The following is an 18,491-nucleotide window of genomic DNA, read 5'->3' on the forward strand; positions in this document are numbered from 1 at the left end:
ATTTTAGAAAACCGTTCCATGCCTAAAATACCGAAGCGGCCTTTGTACTTAATACTGTCAAATACCCCTACAGTCAGCAGGCTACCTTATCCTGCTTTTCCATCTCTTCCTGCTTTTCAGGAGTTTCAATCTTTTCAGTCTGCGTTTGTACTTGTACCTTAGGGGGAGAGTGAAGCAAGTCGGGGTTACGGAGTAAAGCGGAGAAGTATTGGAAGGCGACGCGCGCCATGTACTGGTCCTGGCCTGCCGGCCACCAGCCCTCTAAGAAGCCGATGTGGCCGCCCCGCGCGGGGACGGCTAAGGCTACGGCCTTGGAGGCGGCGACTTCGGCTAGCGGGAGGACTTCGAGCGGCTGCAAACAAAAAGATAATTCTTGTTTTGGCTAGCTATATTTCAACACTTTGTAAACTGTATATCATTCACAGGTTAGACGTACAATAAGACGAAATGTATGATCAATGTGGCAAAAAGCTATTGTACCATTGTGAATATCTAAGTTTAACTTTGCAACGAGTTATAGAGTGAAATTCCAGTCTTGAATTTGACACCTGCGGGCTCAGCATGGTTCCATTTTTATCGACTATCACTATGCCTGTCACTTTCGCACTTACATACTTGTTAGAACGTGACAGGCATGGTGACAAATGATGAAAATGCGACCGTGCTACTAGGGCTGAAGTAAAATTCACATTATGCGGCAGGTAGTTCTGGTTATCAAAAGTTGACGTTTGACAATACAGTTACCACAAAACATATGGCCCCTAAGAGGCTCAAAAGTATTGGAGTCCCTCCTAGGGTACATATTGAAGGGTGTAAACCTAGGATAGAGGTGTACACTTTGAAATGACCTTCACAGCGCACGGCATTGACCACAAGCTTAGAAATGATATATACAGGGTATCATACCTGAAAAGGATCATCAGCAGCGCATAAACACAGCAGCGGCACCCTAACCGCTCCTAATTTATCCCTGAGCGTAGCCGCGCGATAATACGCCTCGACGCTCCCGAATCCAAAATGGCGCGTCGTGAACGCCGCGTCGAACGCCCGGACCGATGTGGCGTTCTCTACCCGCGCGTGTTCGTCGGACCCGGCGGTTACTAGGGAGTGGGAGCACACGGTGCGGCGGAGGTTGCGAGCCATGTGCCGGGACAGGAGGGCGTTTAGGCCGCGCTCCATACATTCTGAGCCTGCCGAGAAAAAAAACTATGAGACGTGAAGTCAAGTTTGAATGTCAAGGTGATAGATAAATAGATATATGAGACATCGTAATCTAGAGGTAGCGTTAAAGAGCTTGACAATAGCGTCAGCATACCTGCAGTTTCATCATTGACAATCATGACCATGTCATGGTTATAACATTTTATTGTATTAAGGCTACTACTACAGACGTTGCAAGAAATGGCATGCGACTTGAGATAATTGCTGCTGGCTAAGAATGAGCAAGGAATTCAATCGATTGATGCAATTATCGGGGACTTTTGGAGAGGCCATGAGGCCGCGGACTGGACGCAAGCGGCGTGCGGCGCGGCGGGCGGCAAATGAAGCCCGTTCATACATTTGGTCGAGCGTAATGTATGAATGGCCTTGATTTGCCGCGCGCCGCTTGCGTCCAGTCCACGGCCTTAGAGAGAATGTGTCTTTATCATCTCGCTTGATTTTTCATTGAACTATACAGTGCCAGTTGCACCATCCGCACTTGACAGACTGATCGACGTCACCCGGCGCGCCGCGGCGGTTTACTATAAAACTTTCCATACAATAAAATTTAGCGAACTCTTTAACGATGACAAACAGTCTGGTGCAACCGACCCTTAAGGCTTCGTCACACAGGCGCGTTTTCCGGGCGGGGCGTGTCCGGGGCGCGCCGCTTTTACATATAAAACGCTCACGCCCCGCCCGGAAAACGCGCCTGTGTGACGAAGCCTTTAGAGTTCAATACCTTTAGGTATCTTTGGTATCTAGGAAATAAGCTTAGGTATATAGTAAAAGTGCTCAATTAAATTTATTTGTGCTAAAGTATATTTTAATGAAAACTAAAATAGCTTCCTTTCTTAACGGTTAAGTTTCCCACCTAGATATTTATTTCAACTCTGTATAAGTAGGTACATAAATTTAAAACCGAAGCACTCATCGCACACAGAGCGACAATAAAAATAAGCGTTTTTATACGTTCGATAATAAGTACAATCGTGTTGACATATTCAATTTTCCGCATGGATACGGTTGTCCTTGACCTTACTTATTTGACGATGTAGGGGTCACTACGAAGCATTAACGCACGTCAAAACACACGAACGTTATACTTAATTTACATGCCTAAACATTGTATTATGAACTCATTCTTTGCAAATTTATCGAATAATTTTATTTCGTTATATGTATTGCCTCGCTACTTGCGCGTCACCGCTCGACGCTCGGACATGGCTTCACCATACAAGTGACTAACCTCGCTCAACATCTAGCGGTGAAGACACAACCAACGCCGCGTGTACTCTGGCCTGGTCGCCCGCCGCGGCCAAGTACTGTCCTAGTATAAGTCCTCCCAAGGACACGCCGACGGCTAATACTGGCGCGTTACCGCTCGGACACGGCTTCTACATGCAAGTGACTAACCTCGCTCAACATCAAGCGGTGAAGACACAACCAACGCCGCGTGTAATCTGGCCTGGTCGCCCGCCGCGGCCAAGTACTGTCCTAGTATAAGTCCTCCCAGAGACACGCCGACGGCTAATACTAGCACGTCACCGCTCGGACACGGCTTCTACATGCAAGTAACTAACCTCGCTCAACGTCCAGCGGTGAAGACACAACCAACGCCGCGTGTACTCTGGCCTGGTCGCCCGCCGCGGCCAAGTACTGTCCTAGTATAAGTCCTCCCAGAGACACGCCGACGGCTAATACTAGCACGTCACCGCTCGGACACGGCTTCTACATGCAAGTAACTAACCTCGCTCAACGTCCAGCGGTGAAGACACAACCAACGCCGCGTGTACTCTGGCCTGGTCGCCCGCCGCGGCCAAGTACTGTCCTAGTATAAGTCCTCCCAGAGACACGCCGACGGCTAATACTAGCACGTCACCGCTCGGACACGGCTTCTACATGCAAGTAACTAACCTCGCTCAACGTCCAGCGGTGAAGACACAACCAACGCCGCGTGTACTCTGGCCTGGTCGCCCGCCGCGGCCAAGTACTGTCCTAGTATAAGTCCTCCCAGAGACACGCCGACGGCTAATACTAGCACGTCACCGCTCGGACACGGCTTCTACATGCAAGTAACTAACCTCGCTCAACGTCCAGCGGTGAAGACACAACCAACGCCGCGTGTACTCTGGCCTGGTCGCCCGCCGCGGCCAAGTACTGTCCTAGTATAAGTCCTCCCAGAGACACGCCGACGGCTAATACTAGCACGTCACCGCTCGGACACGGCTTCTACATGCAAGTAACTAACCTCGCTCAACGTCCAGCGGTGAAGACACAACCAACGCCGCGTGTACTCTGGCCTGGTCGCCCGCCGCGGCCAAGTACTGTCCTAGTATAAGTCCTCCCAGAGACACGCCGACGGCTAATACTAGCACGTCACCGCTCGGACACGGCTTCTACATGCAAGTAACTAACCTCGCTCAACGTCCAGCGGTGAAGACACAACCAACGCCGCGTGTACTCTGGCCTGGTCGCCCGCCGCGGCCAAGTACTGTCCTAGTATAAGTCCTCCCAGAGACACGCCGACGGCTAATACTAGCACGTCACCGCTCGGACACGGCTTCTACATGCAAGTAACTAACCTCGCTCAACGTCCAGCGGTGAAGACACAACCAACGCCGCGTGTACTCTGGCCTGGTCGCCCGCCGCGGCCAAGTACTGTCCTAGTATAAGTCCTCCCAAGGACACGCCGACGGCTAGTACTGGCGCATCGCCGGCCCGTTCGGACACCGCTTCTACGACTTCGGCCAAGTCTTCGTGGCTCACGGCGCAGTAGAGGCGTGGTGTCTGAATACAAAAACATTGGTATAGAGTCTATGCGAAAAGAGAAGAGCCGTGGTATGCATGGGGGCCAATACACTCCACGACTCTTTCCGAACAGGCTCTATATGTAGGTACCTAGTACCATTATATCTAATACTAGCGACCCGCTCCGGCTTCGCACGGGTTAACAATTATACATAAATCTTCCTCTTGAATCACTCTATCTATTAAAAAAAACCGCATCAAAATCCGTTGCGTAGTTTTCAAGATCTACTACATACATACATAGGTACATAGGGACTTAAAAGGTTAAAAGGGGGGTGGAAGTTTGTATGCGAAATCGATAAAAAGCAGATTGAGTAAGTAAGTAAGCTAGTCGCGGGCAAAAGCTAGTACATATATAAAGCCCTGTGACATAGTTACCGTGAGTTTGATCCCGCCCAGCCCCCTGTAATGGAACACGACGGCCCGCGCCCCGAGCTGCTGCGCGGCGGCGCACAGCGCGCGCACGTAGTCCGCCTGCGACCCGCCCGTCAGCCCCGGCAGCACGAGCAGTACTGCCGGGCCTGCTGAGTTTCCTGTCCTACTTGCTCGCGATACATATATAAACCCCTGTGGTATAGTTACCGTGAGTTTGATGCCGCCCAGCCCCCTGTAATGGAACACGACGGCCCGCGCCCCGAGCTGCTGCGCGGCGGCGCACAGCGCGCGCACGTAGTCCGCCTGCGACCCGCCCGTCAGCCCCGGCAGCACGAGCAGTACTGCCGGGCCTGCTGAGTTTCCTGTCCTACTTGCTCGCGATACATATATAAACCCCTGTGGTATAGTTACCGTGAGCTTGATCCCGCCCAGCCCCCTGTAATGGAACACGACGGCCCGCGCCCCGAGCTGCTGCGCGGCGGCGCACAGCGCGCGCACGTAGTCCGCCTGCGACCCGCCCGTCAGCCCCGGCAGCACGAGCAGTACTGCCGGGCCTGCTGAGTTTCCTGTCCTACTTGCTCGCGATACATATATAAACCCCTGTGGTATAGTTACCGTGAGCTTGATACCGCCCAGCCCCCTGTAATGGAACACGACGGCCCGCGCCCCGAGCTGCTGCGCGGCGGCGCACAGCGCGCGCACGTAGTCCGCCTGCGACCCGCCCGTCAGCCCCGGCAGCACGAGCAGTACTGCCGGGCCTGCTGAGTTTCCTGTCCTACTTGCTCGCGATACATATATAAACCCCTGTGACATAGTTACCGTGAGCTTGATCCCGCCCAGCCCCCTGTAATGGAACACGACGGCCCGCGCCCCGAGCTGCTGCGCGGCGGCGCACAGCGCGCGCACGTAGTCCGCCTGCGACCCGCCCGTCAGCCCCGGCAGCACGAGCAGTACTGCCGGGCCTGCTGAGTTTACTGGCCTACTTGCTCGCGATACATATATAAACCGCTGTGGTATAGTTACCGTGAGCTTGATCCCGCCCAGCCCCCTGTAATGGAACACGACGGCCCGCGCCCCGAGCTGCTGCGCGGCGGCGCACAGCGCGCGCACGTAGTCCGCCTGCGACCCGCCCGTCAGCCCCGGCAGCACGAGCAGTACTGCCGGGCCTGCTGAGTTTACTGGCCTACTTGCTCGCGATACATATATAAACCGCTGTGGTATAGTTACCGTGAGCTTGATCCCGCCCAGCCCCCTGTAATGGAACACGACGGCCCGCGCCCCGAGCTGCTGCGCGGCGGCGCACAGCGCGCGCACGTAGTCCGCCTGCGACCCGCCCGTCAGCCCCGGCAGCACGAGCAGTACTGCCGGGCCTGCTGAGTTTACTGGCCTACTTGCTCGCGATACATATATAAACCGCTGTGGTATAGTTACCGTGAGCTTGATCCCGCCCAGCCCCCTGTAATGGAACACGACGGCCCGCGCCCCGAGCTGCTGCGCGGCGGCGCACAGCGCGCGCACGTAGTCCGCCTGCGACCCGCCCGTCAGCCCCGGCAGCACGAGCAGTACTGCCGGGCCTGCTGAGTTTACTGTCCTACTTGCTCGCGATACATATATAAACCGCTGTGGTATAGTTACCGTGAGCTTGATCCCGCCCAGCCCCCTGTAATGGAACACGACGGCCCGCGCCCCGAGCTGCTGCGCGGCGGCGCACAGCGCGCGCACGTAGTCCGCCTGCGACCCGCCCGTCAGCCCCGGCAGCACGAGCAGTATCGGTGCGCCGGGGCCTGCCGAGTTCTCTAGCCAGTCTAGGGCCACTTGCCCGCCGTCTGCTAGCCGTAAGACCTGGAACAATGGGGAATATTACGCGAAACTCGGCGTAGGGGGCGCCACTACCACAATCACAATCTGTCAATGTCATATTTTATTGTTAGTAAAAAAAAAGTGTACTGCAGTTAATTACTGAAGTGCACCCCCTCGTTTTCGAACTAGGTAGGTACTAGGTACGATAACGTCCAGCCACAGAATAAATAATAGTACTAGGTACAGAAGACTCACTCTCTAACAAAACGCGTCTGTTACGATCAGCACAGATATGGCCGCTAGGTGGCGACAGCGCCACGCACGGCTTATGGCTAGCCACCAAAATTGGTGTGAAACGGATGTACTTTTAGCTACCTGTAGCAAAGCGACGAAATCGCGGAGTGAGACACGCCTGGTCCAGCGTAAGCGTATCACTTGACTAGATACATGCAAAACTTGCATTATACGACGTGATATTGTGCGGGGATAAATTTTCAGCCCTATTTTGCATGAAAATAACACAATTACACGATCAATCTTCGAACAAACGACACTCAGTTTCCACATAGCGTGTCGTCAAAGCCATTCTTCAACTTATGATATTGTTGGGTTGTTACTCGTACAGTCAGCAGCAGAAGTTGCTAAGCGGGCGAGGTGTTCAAAATACCTTGACACGCTCTTTATTCTCTTAACAATAACGTCGCGTCAAGCTCGTTTTGAACACACAACCCGCTTAACTTCTGCTGCTGACTGTACATTGTAAGTATAAGTATCTAATCATTGTAAGTAGGTAACGAAGTGGTAAGTATAATCTTATACCTTTATGCGGGGGTTTTCGGGGGCGAAAAATCGATCTTATCTCTGAGAAAACGCGCATTTTGACTTTTTTTATGTTTTCCGAGCAAAGCTCGGCCTTCCAGAATCCAGATGCTATACCTACTAAGATCCGTTTAGACAAAGGCAATTCCTGCATGAAGTAAGGACGGTAAGCACGAAGAATTTCGTACAATGACCCACTTCATACTCATACTCATAATCTTGGGTTATTCCCACTAGTTACCACCAAGTTGTTACCAGTGGTAACTACTGGGAATTTTTTTCCCACCTTTTACCACCAAAATTTTGTTAAAGTTAAATACTAATAAAAACAGTATAAAATAGTATAGTATAAATATAGAGTGATTTTGAATTACCGAATAAAATCACTTAAAAATAATCTAAATGGATTATTTAATTTATCCTTGCATATATTATAGTTTATGTACTAGTACCGGTTAAACTGTTTCAATATTTTTTCGTCACTTTTAAGGCAGTTTACTAAAACACTAATCGACTTAATAATGATTTATTAAATCACTCTATATTTATTTTCACCACTGGTAAGAACTTGGTGGTAACTAGTGGGAATAACTCATAATCTTTATTGCATATCACATTGTATCTTAACCTATTGCATAGAATTGTGTACAACATGACACCCTGTAGGGCACAGCAAACAGTTTATTCAAGAGGAGATCGAGTTTTTTCCTGTCTTTATCACACGCGCGTAATTTTACTACTGTACCGCCCATAATGCCGGCGGGCAATGCTAATATGCGAACGGGACAGCAAGATAATTATGCGCGTGGTTACATGGGAAGTAGTGAGGGAAGTACATATGCAGGGCAGTATGGCGGCCGACGACGAGTAATGTACCGCTCTACGTCTCTGCCTACTTCACATACCACTCGTCGAGTGTGGCGCCGGTATATAGGTTATAGCAGCAGCAATCCATAAGTGTAAGGCCTGAGTGGAGGCTCGAGTTGGGCGTGCAGCGGGGCGGGGCGTGCGGCGTGCATGTTAAACAAATGCAAGCGTATAGGAGCGGCCTTAGTGCACGCTGCTCAAATTACTTGTAAGCCCGACGCCACGCTGCACGCCCCGCCGAACGCTCCGCTTCGAGCGTCCACCCAGGCCTTACACTAACAGTTACATACCTCACGGCGATACCGGGCGTGGGGCAGTAACAAGGAACGCAGTATGGAGCCGAGGACAGTCTGCAGGCGCGCCTCCACACACCAAGGGGTTGGCCAGTACGGTGTCTGTAGCAGCGGCACATCTCGCTCGAGCAGTGTCCGTAGAGCTCCCGGACCACAAACTAGTAATGGCCTCTGCGTAAAATATGTGCTCGTCAATAGGGTAGGGAATATTACGCGAAACTCTGCATAGGGGGTACTACTTCCACAAACGAGAGATTCGAAATTTTGTTATCTAAAGCCGGCTTCCCACGGCCCGTTTGTTCACAGATCTGACCGCGCCTCTACAGGCCGAAGACAGATCGTCTGCGTCGGTTCATTTCACCTGGGACAGCGCACAGGCCTCGTCGGATGCGACCGTTCCCACGATTTGTCGGCCTGTAGAGGCGCGGTCAGATCTGTGAAAAAACGGGCCGTGGGAAACCGGCTTAATCAACCGCACAGGCATACACAGGCATGGCGCGATCCGGCCTGGCCTGTAATAAACACGGGCCGTGGGAAGCCGGCTTAACCTCTCTATCACTCTTGCATATTCGAGCGATAAAGAGACAGATAGCTTAGTTTCGATTTCGCGTTTCCCGTTAGGTTCTTTGTAAACAAATCACCTTGATGTATCAATGTCACATTTTATTGTCTGTGAAAACTTGTCAAAAAATAGTTTAAGGCACAATATGTATAACTTACTCTATGGTTTACGATGAGTGCTAGTGCTGCACTCTGACGGCAGAACATTGCAGTACATAGGTAATACCCTCTATTAATAGCATTTTTAAATCTTAACTGTGTATTTTTGACTGTCTGCACTGGTGACGACTGGACTATTTATTGATATAGAATAACTTAAATTTGTTATATTGTATTCCATTTTTTTAAATACTAAGTTGGTGGCAAACAAGCATACGGCTGCCTGATGGTAAGCAGTCGCCGTAGTCTATGGACGCCTGGAACTTCAGATTCAGAGGTGTTAGAATAGAAATACTTTATTGGCAATCTGTGTACAGAAGATGACATTTCTACAAAAATGTTGATATTGCTTAAAAGTAAGTCTATTATTTGTCTGCTTGCATATAAGTATTGCATGAGGATTGCATTAAAACTTGGAAATAAGTTTTTAATTTATTTTAATTCAAGTATTGAAATGTTTTATGTGATACTTGATATTATAATTTCCAAGATCCTATTGAAATAAGTAGATGTAGTGCATAATGATTTCCATCGTATTTTCTCGGAAACATTCGTATTTGTCGTGCTACTTCAGTCAACCTCAGTACTTTATGACAACTGGTCTGGCCTAGTGTGTAGTGACCCTGCCTGTGAAGCCGCAGTCCTGGGTTTGAATCCCGGTAAGGGCATTTATTTGTGTGATGAGCACAGATATTTGTTCCTGAGTCTTGGGTGTTTTCTATGTATTTATGTAATTGTATATTATATATATCATTGTCTGAGTACCCACAACACAAGCCTTCTTGAGCTTACTGTGGGACTTAGTCAATCTGTGTAAAAATGTCCTATAATATTTATTTATTTCTTTTTGTATTGAGACTAACTGAAATAACAAGACACATTCGTATGTTTCCGTGAAAATACGATGGAAAATAATTATGCACTACATCAGTATATCTTAATATCTATTACACATTCTTGTAGAACTTGTTAAAGGAAAACCTTCAATTTTCAACAACTCATACAAATCACCTGTACAAACAGTGACACAAGTCATTGGCTATTATTAGATATTAAGTCAATCAATGCTGTAGGTGTGTAAGTAATAAAATTACATTAATTTCTAAACAGAAATATTATGAGAAAATTTGAATTAAATGAATAAATTGTCCTGGTGGAATGTATGCATATTTAATCACATTTTTTCCTATAATCATGATATTAAATAATATTTTATTTATTTATTGTGTTTTTATTAATAAATAAGTCTCTCATATGCATAAGGCTAGTACAGAGATATGACATTAAATATTATTTGGCTTAAAATTAGCCCCAATATAATATAATAAAATGTAGGTACAAAATATCCAAAATAAAATAAAATATTGATATGGTAAGTCAACAAAAAATTATAGTGTTAGAAATATAAGATAATTTATATCATTATTATTGGCAAAACACTTTTAGCCATCAAACTATTTATATTTTGATACCAGTTGTTAATATTAAATAAAAAAATACGGTCATTGATTAGCTTTTTACCACAGTATTGCATTGCGGCATCCGGTGTAATATATCCTGTGTTTTTGTGATACTAATTAACCTAATAAATAACGTATGTAAGATAAACATATATCATAACTAATTAAATAATAAGAAAAGAATTTACAACTGTTTAAAAGTGGTAATAAATGTGATCTTTGTTTAAATAGTTGTAACACCACGAATGGATTGACTTCCGCGGTCAATATGGCGTCATCTGTGTAAAATTACGGCTGTGTTGTTTTGGTTAAAATATATTATTGTACTAAGCAGTGAATAGTGGTTTAATTTTATTATCTCAGAAGTGTCACGGAACATCTACGTCCAATATAAAGGTGTAGTATTTGCAATTTAACCGTGTTTTGACCGGTAAGTGCCAATTGCATTGTTTATGTTTACATTTCTATGAACCGGCTGGATGCCGGCTAGTGCAACCGAAAACGACCAACCTTTTTCCCTTCTTCCAATGGTTTACATTTGTTTTGAATGAATATGCTGATTAAAGATACTATTTTATTTCATTATCTAAAACATACTTGTTAAGATTTGTATGTTTCTCTTGTTTATTTCGGAAGACGTTGGTCGAGGTTCTTATTGATATCAAAATAAAGTCTAAATTTGGTCTAATCGTTTTTTTTGTAAACAAAGTGTTCATGAAAAATGGTGGATCAAATTGAAGTTAAGTACATAGTGATTTGCATAATTTAATTATCAAACTGCAACGTATTGATAGTTTCAATTTTATGAACTATTTCCGAGTATAGCCGAGTTATAGCTAGATGCTGAAATTGCAACGTTATTGCTGGGAACGGAGAGTTCAAATTACAATGTCAAATAATTTTGATATCGCAGTTTTCACAATTTCGCATGACATTGTACTCGGTATGTTTTAAGTTTATTTACTTATTTTGCATTAATCTGTAATGTACAAGAAAAAAATCATCGAGGAGGCGGATTTAAATAGGTATTTATTCTTATCCAGTAATCCGTTTTCGATCAAAATTGTTGTTCGAATTACAAATTTTGATACATTTAATTTTGCTTGCATAATGATAACCGCGGACAGTATCATAGTTAAGCGATTGAGACAGATCGCGTCACCTATTTTACCGCGGACTGCTAGTTTAGTAAGTATTGTTTGAAGTTTTATCACGCGTAGTAAATGGGTGAACTTATACATTACGGACAGCGGGGAAGTACGTGCATTGTTTCCGTCGGCAGTCATGTTAAAAGTTGTAAAAGCTTATGGTTACACAGTGTTCCCTTGCTGTGGAGTGGACCATAAGGTCCACTGACATAAGCGCATAAGCGCAGTATATACATATAGCTATAAATATTATATATACCTATATATGTAGAAGCGAAGTTTGGAATACAGAAATATATAGGTACAGATATATAATAATTCTGGTTATCATTGGAGTTGATGCTGAAAATATGCTAGTACCTTTCATAGAAACATTTTAGATAATGAGGTACCTACCTATACAAACTCATTTTAAATTTATGTCCTACCCATCACTAGAAATCTATAAGTTGTAAATATAGTAGCAAGAAGGTAGTTCGTCTTCATTGTGTTGATTATGTTGAAATCCTGTCGACTACTTAAAAACTTACTAGACTAGCCTATGGCCTAGCATTATGATTGTGCATAGAAAAATAGAGTCAGCAGTCACATACAGTTTTACGATTTTCATTATCTTTACTTTTAAATCTATGGGTATTACTGATAAGTGATAACGGATAACCATCTTTAAATTGATTTGGTTGTTGAAATAATTATTCAGATTTATATTTATACCTATAGTTTTTATCAGCTATAGTTACTTTTTGTCAGTAGACAAAGTTCCAGTTGAAAGTATATTGCAGTAGCGCCATGTTGAATACAAGCATTAAATATATTTTCAGTAATAATCAAGCTTAAATGATTAGCGAATACCTATACATACGTATGACATGTTTTAAAATAAAAGTTGTACTTTAATAAATTAGAATAGTACTTTTATCTCTGAGCTGTTCTATACCTATAATTTGTATCTTCTAATTTAAGTTTCGACAATTTCCACAAACAGTCAAGAGCTCATTTAGTTACCATGATATACCTAAATTACAAAATGTTATGTCCAAGGCCCCAACGTTGTCTGTTCTCTTTGACGGCGCAGCAACTAGTATCATTTCTCTCTCCTCGCTCTTTAAAAAAAATGCCGTTTGTCAAAAAAGGACAACCATACTGTTGACAAGATGGACTTCAAATCAAGAGGTGTTACCGTTTTAGGTGGTGTTAAGTTGTGTATGTGTGCGTAAAAACGTATGTGTGCTCTTTTAGGGATGTGAAAAGTCGAATTTAATCATGTTATATATCGATAAACGCTACACAGCGGAACGAAATAGCGATTAATTGAAGCTTCAATATCTTCGTTAAAAATAAACATAATTGAAATGCTAATGGATAATGAATATATTATAATATCATAATATAATTCAATTATTGCGGAACACATATTTTAGTAGGTATTTGTGTATTGTAATTAAAAATTTGAACTTTCCCTTTGTTCCCTGATGCGCGACGATAAAATCGTGATCTGATAACCTCCATAAAGAATAGAAGTGTTTTTTGTTTATTTTAGTTGTCGTTAAACCTTTCAAGTAAAATTAAAATTGCAAGAAATATCGATAGTTTATCGATATGACTTTATCGACATGGCTACAGCAAGGTGGATTCACATTGTTAATCGTACACTAAACAAAAGTGGTAACAGTGACAGCTCGCTTAGACTTTATCTTTAAGTACCTATATTATATCTATGGTAATGTCTATTTGAGCACAAATTTATAGTGCCAATAGAGGCGCACTATACTAGCATTATTATGGTCAAAGAAATTGTTACAACTGGAAATATAAAAGGCGTGGTCATTTGTAGGCCAATTTTGAGACTCAATAATAATCTAATTACAACAATTTTGACAGCGAATATATCTGAATTTGTGTGGGGATATGCAAACAAACAACAAAGATTTATTTAAACCAGTACTTTGGAAGATTACATGAGTTTACTTGAAATCAAAGCTTTTTATTTGAGTCCTCGAGATCCTGACCTGCACGGCAGCTACAACAGGCAATTTTTACAGTACGACTATTTGGCAATTGTTCCATTACTACTAGTGCCTAGATCCAAATTGGATTTATAATATAAATTTTATACTTATAATGTTTTTTAGACTGAGGAATGGTTCTAGAGTTCTCGATCCGAAAATACATAATAATAATGTTAACTCAGCAGATAGATAAAACTGTGGATAGGACTAGCCTCTAATTTTGAGCCTGGTTCTGAAAATCAATTTCAGATTATGGTTTCGTAAAAATAGTTTGTATACATGAAATTCATATTCATGAGTTTGCTGCACACGTGTTTCATTTTAATTTAAGTTATTGCTAACGCAATTCCTACCAAAGTCTAACCGATATATATCAATATATCTTTGTGTATGTTTCATAAGTAAAGTGTACTATGTTTAATGATTTACATGTCGGAATTGAGTGCATACGTCTGAGTGCTGAGACAATATGGTTGGAGGCCGCTGCATCCAGTGTGTGTACGCGGTACCTGGAAGATAACTCACCACCACTTCACTGCGCTTAGTTGAACTGAGTGCATACATCCGAGTGCTAAGATGACATGGTTGGAGGCCGCTGCATCCAATCTGTGTGCGCAGCAGCTGGAAGATAACTCACCACCACTTCACTGCGCTTAGTTTGGCTGAGGCTGCTACGTCCAGCGTGCGTACGCGGTAACAAGATCTATTTGAAACGCTTGCTTGAGGCCGATACCCCCTGTGCGGGTACGCGGTAACAAGCGTTAGGACCTCTGAGGCCGATAGCTCCCTGTGTGAGAACGCGGTAACAGGGGTCACCCAATAAGCTCGCTTGAGGCCGATAGCTCCCTGTGTGAGAACGCGGTAACAAGCAGCACCACTTACGCTTGCATGAGACGGATGCTCCCTGTGCGGGTACGCCGTAACAAGTGTGATAGATCGCCTGAGGCCGATAGCTTCCTGTGTGAGAACGCGGTAACAGGGATCACCAAATAAGCTTGCTTGAGGCCGATAGCTCCCTGTGCGAGACCGCGGTAACAGTAAGTCAAAAGCATTTATTTGTCCAACAGGTATATATACATAAATACGGGCCCCATATACATCATCATTGTATCACTATGTTGCACCGTAAGGTGAACAATTTTTCATTTATGGACTGTGACTGCATGCTGTGCACAGTTACCATTAATTGTCAAAATCATTTAACAAAGTTCACTTACACTATAATATGTTTCTCAACATTTGTTACAATTACGCGCAAAGGGTCAATACTTGCCATATTGATGTGTGAATAAGTTATTTGTTTCAAAATGTCCATAAAAAGAGTTATTAATTTCTTTTGTGTAATTTTTGAAAAAAAAATGGAAAGCAATGTCACAGATCTATAGCTGGCTAAATCTTGTCACCTTTTCTCTAAAAGCGGTTTTACGATACCTATTTTTAATCGTTCTGGGAATTCTCCCATTTCCCCTTCCTGTTTGGATTTACCAAGTTTGATTTGTAAAGTACTTGTTAAAAGCTTGCGCAATTTTCTTTCCTTTAAAATATATTTTATTCAATATAGAATATAGTATCCAATTTATTAAAAATATATCAAAAGTGACTATTGTTTCTCGGAACCCTATCTGAGGCCGATAGCTCCCTGTGTGAGAACGCGGTAACAGGGATCACCAAGTAAGCTTGCTTGAGCCTGATAGCTCCCTGTGTGAAAACGCGGTAACAAGCAGCACCACTTGCATAAGACGGATGCTCCCTGTGCGGGTACGCCGTAACAAGCTCACCATACAGCCTGTGTCTGTACACTTAATTTGCTACAACTTACCAAACACCCTTACGGCCTGTGTGGTTATTGTGGTATATAATGATAACAGTACAACTACAAATGTTAGTATACCCTGTGTGTGTACTTTGCTACCACTTACCAAACGCTCTTACACCCTGTGTGTGTATCGTGATATACGTAATGATAACTATACGCATGTTTTACACCCTGTGTGTGTACTTTGCCACGACTTAACGAATACTGTGACGTCCGGTCTGTATGACCTGTAATTGATAAATGACAACCTTTAAAATTACATCCTGTATGTATACTATGTGACAAAACAACCTTCGAGACACTGTTACATTCTGTGTGAGTCTGACACTGTTAATTTCTGTTTCTGAGGTCTACGTACTACGCGCCGAGGATGTTCCAGCTTCGATCGCGCCACTAGGCCACTACACTAATTTCAACTCTTTTGTGGCGAGCGTACCGCAACCGCTGCAGGGGACAATCGAGTGCGCCGATTTATGGTCAAAAGGTGTCGTGTTTCGGAGGTCCCGCGGAAAACTGCCGGATCCGACACAAGACTAGACGATTCAACGGAGCCACGCTGTTTTGTCCCCGAAATAGTGTTAACTTTTAAGTTTATAAAATGTTATGTATGTTAGTCTGTAAGGTATTTGTAATATAGCCTTGTTGCTTGTCTGATTTAAATTTTAAATTAATAAATAAATAACTGCCAAAGACTGTAAGGACAATCTAGTGTGTATGACTGGAGACAAGATGAAAAGTCACTAGATTCTACTTATGTTACGTTTACCCACATCAAGTTAGCGACTAATTTGTGTTTAAGAATAAGTGTGTAAAAGTGAAGGATTTTTTTTTACCATTAAAAAAAAATAGAGACTGTTATCCCAGTAGTATTTTGTTAAAATAATACTGAATGTCATAATACATAGACCAAAATGTATTTTTTTTATTATAATTGTCAATATGTGTTTGTGTTAGCAATAAATAATGATATATAATTGAATGAGGACATCCAATCTGTTAAGGATGGCCGAAAAAGTAACAAGTAACTTAGTAAGATTTCTAACTTGCTTTGTTTTTGTTTTTGTTTTTTTTGTTTTTTATGACATCAAAGAATGTAAAAATAAGTTTGTCGCTTAACAGATAAAGCTTTAACGCATGTTTAATTGTTCAAATTTGAACTTTAATAGCTGTCAATACAGTTGAATATTATAACTAACATATTATACTTACGGTTTCATGTGCGGTAAAGTGGGTAATTTCTGTTCGTAATTGTTATCTACTTATACCATACTTTATCATCTTCATGTTGTATGATAGATTGTTTGTTTTATGTGTATTTAGTAATAGATTTATTTCATCCTACCAACATTATGTACGTTTATCGATTTCTGCGAAAGGTAGTCTGGAAGAGATCGCTTTTTGGAGATAAGACCGCCTGCTGTTTACCTCTACTTCTTTTGCAGTTTTCTTTCTGTATTGTTTTATTGAAGTGTGTAATAAAGAGTATTTATATTGTATTGTATACAATACACAGTGCAATTGGGCAGCGGAATTGGTAACGCATTGGACCGGCAATCCAAGGATGTGGGTTCGAGTCCCACGTTGGCCAGAGTTGATCATCGTTAATATTTTTTTTTCATTGTGATTGACATCTGTATTTACAATTTATAGAATACACAGTATTGTCTCATCCTCGTAATTGTAGGACACGTAAATTAATTGTATTTTGTAAGACAAAGATTTCGATTATTTTTCTTACCTACGAAGTCCGTGATAAGTAGCATATCATTGTCATGCTTTATTATTTATTATTATATTCTTAATTACTTATAATTGATTATTTAAAATTATTTATAATTTTATCAATAAATATCTCAATCTCAAATTCTTAGAAGATAAATAGCGTATATCTCTATTGCCTAGGGTCAGGCAAAAATTCAGGATGGCCGATTGTTAGAAATATAAGATAATTTATATCATTATTATTGGCAAAACACTTTTAGCCATCAAACTATTTATATTTTGATACCAGTTGTTAATATTAAATAAAAAAATACGGTCATTGATTAGCTTTTTACCACAGTATTGCATTGCGGCATCCGGTGTAATATATCCTGTGTTTTTGTGATACTAATTAACCTAATAAATAACGTATGTAAGATAAACATATATCATAACTAATTAAATAATAAGAAAAGAATTTACAACTGTTTAAAAGTGGTAATAAATGTGATCTTTGTTTAAATAGTTGTAACACCACGAATGGATTGACTTCCGCGGTCAATATGGCGTCATCTGTGTAAAATTACGGCTGTGTTGTTTTGGTTAAAATATATTATTGTACTAAGCAGTGAATAGTGGTTTAATTTTATTAATAGGAAAAATGAATACTTTTTCCTTGTATTAAATACAACACAATACTTCTTAATTCGGAGTTTTCTTAGTATTCTGTACATAAGAGAAAGGCGAATTTTGTTCTAAAAACTTCTATATTAAATTTTCAGTCTAGAATGTTCAAGAACAATCTTTTAACTTTTTTATTACTAATATTTAATATGTCCCGATAACTGAATTATACATGCCCTGCACTGGAAAGCGTGGGCGGCAATGGAGCGCTAAGTACTGAAAATGTAACAGTACTTTAAAAGTACTTCTCAACTTTTATTACATTAAAAAACTAATAAGAAAGTTCCTATACTTCAAGTATTAACGTTCAATCGATACCCCGCGGGACGCAGTGCAAGGCAAGGGCTTAACACTATTAAGATAATGGATTTTACCTTGACTACTTCCACTAGATAATAGGTTATGTACAATACAGATAATGACAGGCCCACCAGCAACTCCTTCCGCGCTTCTAGCATGTACATAAACATTCCCAACATCCTGCCGGTAAACACAACTTTTAAAACAAAAACACAAAATAAAAAAGAACACAACGTTAGTTATTCATGTGAATAACTATTTTAAATACTGATAAGTTAGAGTGAATCACTCATATCACTGCACCCAGTTACAATGATACGAAACACTGCGGAACTGTCAAACTGTCACTGTCATGTCATGTGCGATGAAGCGTCAAATAAATGTCAAAAATAGAAAACGTCTGTTATCATGTTCGAGCCATATTTAAAAACTCGTCGGTAAAAGTTTAGAATTAGTTGTATAATTTTCACGGAAATTTAATAAAAAAA

General features: G+C 42.4%; 1 protein-coding gene and 1 non-coding gene across 2 annotated transcripts; one reads left to right on the top strand and one right to left on the bottom strand.

The window, feature by feature from the left end:
* On the bottom strand, positions 1 to 18,351 carry LOC134647365 (protein ABHD1). The gene is made up of 6 exons (XM_063501699.1): positions 18,078 to 18,351; positions 8,163 to 8,336; positions 6,022 to 6,228; positions 3,786 to 3,990; positions 907 to 1,190; positions 1 to 352 (listed from the first exon to the last, which is right to left on the bottom strand). The coding sequence occupies exons 1-6, from the start codon at positions 18,180 to 18,182 to the stop codon at positions 74 to 76; spliced, it is 1,254 nt and encodes a 417-aa protein (XP_063357769.1). The 5' UTR covers positions 18,183 to 18,351; the 3' UTR covers positions 1 to 73.
* On the top strand, positions 16,840 to 16,906 carry Trnaa-ggc (transfer RNA alanine (anticodon GGC)). Its single transcript has one exon. It is a non-coding gene; the product is annotated as a tRNA-Ala (tRNA).
* Positions 18,352 to 18,491: the final 140 nt, after the last annotated feature.

The sequence above is a fragment of the Cydia amplana genome, chromosome 4 (genome assembly GCF_948474715.1).
Source record: "Cydia amplana chromosome 4, ilCydAmpl1.1, whole genome shotgun sequence".
NCBI lineage: Eukaryota > Metazoa > Arthropoda > Insecta > Lepidoptera > Tortricidae > Cydia > Cydia amplana.

Bases quoted from the DNA above. Each gene is read 5' to 3' on its own strand.
- LOC134647365 (XM_063501699.1), bottom strand. From the start codon at position 18,182: ATGTTGGGAATGTTTATGTACATGCTAGAAGCGCGGAAGGAGTTGCTG. The intron at 8,337-18,077 runs GTAAAATCCATT...TATTTTACGCAG, and splicing joins ATCTAGTGGAAGTAGTCAAG to AGGCCATTACTAGTTTGTGG. The intron at 353-906 runs GTATGATACCCT...TTTTGTTTGCAG, and splicing joins CTGCTGATGATCCTTTTCAG to CCGCTCGAAGTCCTCCCGCT.